General features: G+C 38.1%; 2 protein-coding genes and 1 pseudogene across 3 annotated transcripts in view; 1 reads left to right on the top strand and 2 right to left on the bottom strand.

The window, feature by feature from the left end:
- Window positions 1–2,797, bottom strand: part of LOC107747767 (sterile alpha motif domain-containing protein 9-like) — a 9,462-nt gene extending 6,665 nt beyond the window's left edge. For both annotated transcript variants that reach the window (XM_016562356.1, XM_016562355.1), the window contains exon 1: window positions 2,230–2,797. In XM_016562356.1, the coding sequence (XP_016417842.1) occupies window positions 2,230–2,232 (3 nt within the window). In that variant the 5' untranslated portion in view covers window positions 2,233–2,797. The remainder of the gene's footprint in view (window positions 1–2,229) is intronic.
- LOC107747772 (histone H3-like) overlaps window positions 448–5,000 on the top strand; it is a 25,014-nt pseudogene continuing 20,461 nt past the window's right edge.
- On the bottom strand, window positions 2,856–3,912 carry LOC107747783 (caspase activity and apoptosis inhibitor 1-like). Its single transcript, XM_016562371.1, has 2 exons — window positions 3,673–3,912; window positions 2,856–3,589 (listed from the first exon to the last, which is right to left on the bottom strand). The coding sequence occupies exons 1-2, from the start codon at window positions 3,834–3,836 to the stop codon at window positions 3,157–3,159; spliced, it is 597 nt and encodes a 198-aa protein (XP_016417857.1). The 5' UTR covers window positions 3,837–3,912; the 3' UTR covers window positions 2,856–3,156.

Raw genomic sequence — 5,000 nt, 5'->3', positions numbered from 1 at the left:
TAGCTAGGCCTTTAGAGAATAATGATTTCAGACCGGTTGCATTAACATCTGTGATTATGAAATGTGTTGAAAAGTGTGTTGTATCTATGTTGAAAGCAGAGGTTGCTAGTAATCTAGATCCCTTACAGTTTGCCTATAGACAAGGGAGAGGAACTGAAGATGCTATTAACAGCATTGTGCACTTGATTTTGAAGCATTTAGAAGATCTTATGCTAACAATAAACCTTACATAACTAAAGAGATCAAAGACTGTATTAACAGGAATAAACTGGCTTTTCGCAGTCATGATTGTCTTGGAGTGAGAGCTGTTCAGAAGGAGTTGAATGGATTACTAAGAGATGCCAGGACGAAACATAAAGAACTCCTGGAGAAGAAGCTGAGTATGTCTAATCCTAAACAGCTGTGGGACTCTATGAAATCTATAACTAATATGCAGTCTTTCAGAAATACTGTTTCTATTTTTGATGACTTACAGAAAGTGAATGATTTAAATGATTTGTGAAGATTTGAGAAGAATGGGCATATCTCTGGGAATAGTATTATCATCAGATATCATCAAAGATAAGTTATTGATTCATCCGAAACAGATTAATTTCTATTTTAAACATATCTGTTCAAAGAAATCGGCAGGCCCGGATGGAATTTCTCCCTATATTGTTAAGTGTTGTGCAGATGAATTGACTCCAGCTTGGCTTCCTATATTTCAACAATCTTTGGATTCAGGTATTGTTCCCAGTTTGTGGAAAAGAACATTGATTATACCTGTTCCTAAGATAGCTAGGCCTTTAGAGAACAATGATTTTATACCGGTTGCATTAACATCTGTGATTATGAAATGTTTTGAAAAGTGTGTTGTATCTATGTTGAAAGCAGAGGTTGCTAGTAATCTAGATCCCTTACAGTTTGCCTATAGACAAGGGAGAGGAACTGAAGATGCTATTAACAGCATTATGCACTTGATTTTGAAGCATTTAGAAGATCCTAAAGCTTATGCTCGGTTACTGTTTGTTGATTTTAGCTCCGCTTTTAACACAATTCAACCGCATTTGTTAATTGATAAAATGAAGCAGCTGAGTGTAAACCCATGTATTATTAAGTGGTACTATTATTTTTTTAATAGATAGAACTCAATATGTAAAAGTAAACAATCTTCTTTCATACTACAAAAGAGTAGTAGTACAGGTGTTCCACAAGGCTGTGTCAGTTCACCTATTCTTTTTACACTTTTTACAAATGAATGCTTAAGTAGGCATTCACAAAATTTTATTTTTAAATATTCAGATGACACAGCCATACTAAGTCTACTCCATGTGCATGACAATATTAGCACTATTTACCAGTCAGAAATAAGTCAGTTTGTTGACTGGTGTGATAAAAGCTAATAATAAATACAAAGAAAACGGAAGAGATTGTATTTGATCCAAAATGTATAGGTGACCATCGCCAAGTGGTTATACATGATCATAATACTATTCAGTCACAGACCTATAAGTATTTGGGCGTTTACATAGATACTTCACTTACATGGAAAACACACATTGAATGGGTTTGCACTCGACTACAACAGAGATTGTATTTCTTACGTAGGTTACGTCTCTATGGAGTAAACAAGAATCTTATGCTGCTGTTTTATAATGCATTGTTAGTTATGACAATATGAACTACTTCCCTCTGGTAGAAGATATAGAATCCCAATGTGTAAGTTAAATCGATATAAGAATTCCTTTGTACCTGTATCGGTGCGGTTGTATAACAAGAGTTCATCTTGATTTTACTTAATTTTGTTTTTATATGTTTATTGTATGTCTGCAGCAACATGTAGTCCATAACAATTTTCCTCTTGAGGACAATAAAGTATACTACTACTACTACTTATCAGCAGAAATAAGATATTCCACAACAGCTCGAATCCAAAACCAGGATAAACGCAACAGCTTAACAAACCAGCCAAAGCACAAAGACTGACAATGAAAACAAGATAATGATCAGCTAAACTAGACAAACAAGGGCAACTCAGCAACCGAGGAGACTATGTTAATTTATTTAATTTTATTGTGAGAAATAAAGAAAAAAAAAAAGACTCTTCTAACTCATTTTCAATGTTAATAACTCTGGAAACACGTCGTCACAGTCTGTGAAAAGGATCCATTGGAAGTATGCATATTTCCTACGATATTAGTAGCTGAATATTAGTATACTTTATAAGAAGTGAAATGCATGCATTCTTACCATTCTGCTGACAGTCGGCTGTTGTGCAGTATATTCAACAGCAGATAAGGCACCGCAATCCTTTTATATGCAGAGAAATGACTGTGAAATCCCACCCTCTTTCTTTCATAAACCTGTTACACCTGTTTTTTGTGGGTGTAATAAAATGACTCAGCTGAATATTCAGATTGTTGTTTAGATGAATTCTGCAGTGCCTTTGACTCATGGACAGGTTTATCTTCATTCCTCTGGAAATTAAAGCTCTCTCTCATCAAACATCATAAGAATTTGTATTAAAAAAAATGTATTGTTGGCTATTGCTATAAATATAATTATATCTGGACTTTAATGAGAACTAAATGATATGCAAAATAAGAACGCTTATGATAGAGTCGGCTGTTTGTTTGTTTGGTTTTGTTGTGAGACGGACCAATGTTTTACAGCCGCGTCCAGAATGAAGAGTATATTTATCCATGTCACTCTATATACATACATTTAGGGTGATATTAAATGACGTAAACTGTGATATGAGATTTTGGCCATATTGCCCATAGACATAATCCCGATCATCCTAAATGGCAATTTTTCTTCACTTCAAAAAAAAAAAAACAACAAAATAAAATTCAATCAGTTTATTATATCAACATCAACCATATTCTGGATCCACAGTGACCGCTTGTTAAACTTTTAGGAGCTAACAGTGTGGTTCAGGACAAACAGAGAGACATTGTTCCAGTGATTCTGGAGTTTTGAGCCACATGTCCACAGACCCTCTTCAGCACACTGTGAGTCTGAGCGTCAGCAGTGAGTGTGTTTCTGGATCTGGCAGCACACTGTGAGTCTGAGCGTCAGCAGTGAGTGTGTTTCTGGATCTGGCAGCACACTGTGAGTCTGAGCGTCAGCAGTGAGTGTGTTTCTGGATCTGGCAGCACACTGTGAGTCTGAGCGTCAGCAGTGAGTGTGTTTCTGGATCTGGCTGGCTTTCATGAGTGCTTTGATGGCTCTGGCTCTCATCTCCAGCTCCAGTAACTCCAGCTGCTGAGTCGACGGCTGCTTCGCTGGAGCCCTTTCTTCAGCGGCTGCTTTTTCTGGCGACGCTTCCCTCAGATCTTCGGGCTCAGAGCCAGACGTTGGAGCCAGAATTTCACTCACGCTTCTGTCGATGTCGTGCTGAAGCTCCACTTTGGGCTCGGCACTGGGAGGCAGAGCTTCATCTCCGAGCGCCGCTTCTTCAGCTTCGACCGCTTTATGACCCTCAATGTCACTGTCGTCAATGTCTGCGTTGATGCTGAGAACGTCACTGTCTTCTCCAGAACCTGCGCCGGACACACACACACACCGATATTTCGCTGAGAGACTGGTGATTATTAAACGCAATATCCTGCAAAAGGACAAACATAAGCTACATCTTCAGCACAGGCTGTGATTAGTGATGTTTGCTGGAGCAGGACTCGTTATTATTACACTCGCGGAGCTTCAACAGCCCCGTGAAGCTCATGAACCCGTCTCTCCGTCTCTCTCACCTCCGTGCTGGATCCAGTATTCCTCTTCTTCATCTCTCCATCACTGTGCTCTCCATCACAGGGTCCCCGTTTCTTTTCTTTGTCTCTTTTCTTTCCCTCCTGCATCTCTCCACTGCAGCAGCAGCCGTCGCACACCAATGACGTCACACAACAACCTGTCCAATCAGAGAAGCCGGAAGCAGAGCGTGACACGATTCATTATTTGGAGGATTGTAGTTTTCTACAGTTTCTAATAACATCTTCACTGGTCTGTGTACAACTCAATAAACTGCTTCAGTGTCGATTAATCTAGTTTTGTTTTAATGCGCTACTGAGTTCCTTATATAAGAAAAACATGAGTGAATAAAACAATTCCTTTGAATAAGTTAGCAAATATGACAACTCTACACACTTCAATAGATGCTAATGTTTAGCTTTATCTTTGCAGAGAAAACATTAAAAGGGTTTCTGCAGGATTTTAAGCTCAAATTTAAGACCTGCACAAATACAACGAATAGCACACGAGCGGAGCAGTGTCTATAGTAACATATTAAACTGTAAAATCACTGTAAGAAGCATAACTTACAGTTCAGATACACGATACAAAAACTAAACGTTTTATAAAATGATAAACTTTTTTTTTTTTTTGAGTAATGATGATAGAAACAGGATTGATAAGTAGCCTATAAATCGGAGGATGAGATAAATCAGTATAAGCCTGTTTTATCAGTGTTGTGATAATTATTTTTAAGGCACTCTACGTTTTTTTAAATAAATACTGTAATAAAAAAAGTTCAAAGTAATAGTTGTTTAGTCAGATAAGATAAAGACACCCTTTAAACTTTTCCCAATCAAACAGCAGGAACGAGAGAGAACAGGCATCTTTGTTTATATTGCTGTGTGTAGAACGCTAGCTGCATTTTTAATATTTCATTTTAATGAAATGTAATCTCGTCCCCCGCACTTTATTCGGGCAGCTGTGTTCACGTAGAGCTTTCAAAGACACAGTATGATAGTCTGTGCATGACCTGACGCTTTATTCGTATCCAAAATGAGGAGAAGTGAATATCTGGATGCAGTGTGTGTTTAATTCATCCTCGAAGCCGGAGGGCGCTCTCGAGCAGAAAGCCCAAAACAGACTCATAGAAGGAATAACTCATGACGTGCAGGAAACCCTAATATGAGCAAAAGCATCCGGATCCTGCAGCTGAGCTGAATAACAAGCAGAAGAAACATGAAGACGATAAACACACGATTGTGAAAATATACGGTTTATGTGTGTTTTTCAAA

The sequence above is a fragment of the Sinocyclocheilus rhinocerous genome, unplaced genomic scaffold (genome assembly GCF_001515625.1).
Source record: "Sinocyclocheilus rhinocerous isolate Xijiao unplaced genomic scaffold, SAMN03320098_v1.1 scaffold9868, whole genome shotgun sequence".
Lineage (NCBI taxonomy): Eukaryota > Metazoa > Chordata > Actinopteri > Cypriniformes > Cyprinidae > Sinocyclocheilus > Sinocyclocheilus rhinocerous.
Note: the sequence above shows the minus strand (reverse complement) of the source record. Positions and strands in the feature narration are given on the sequence as shown.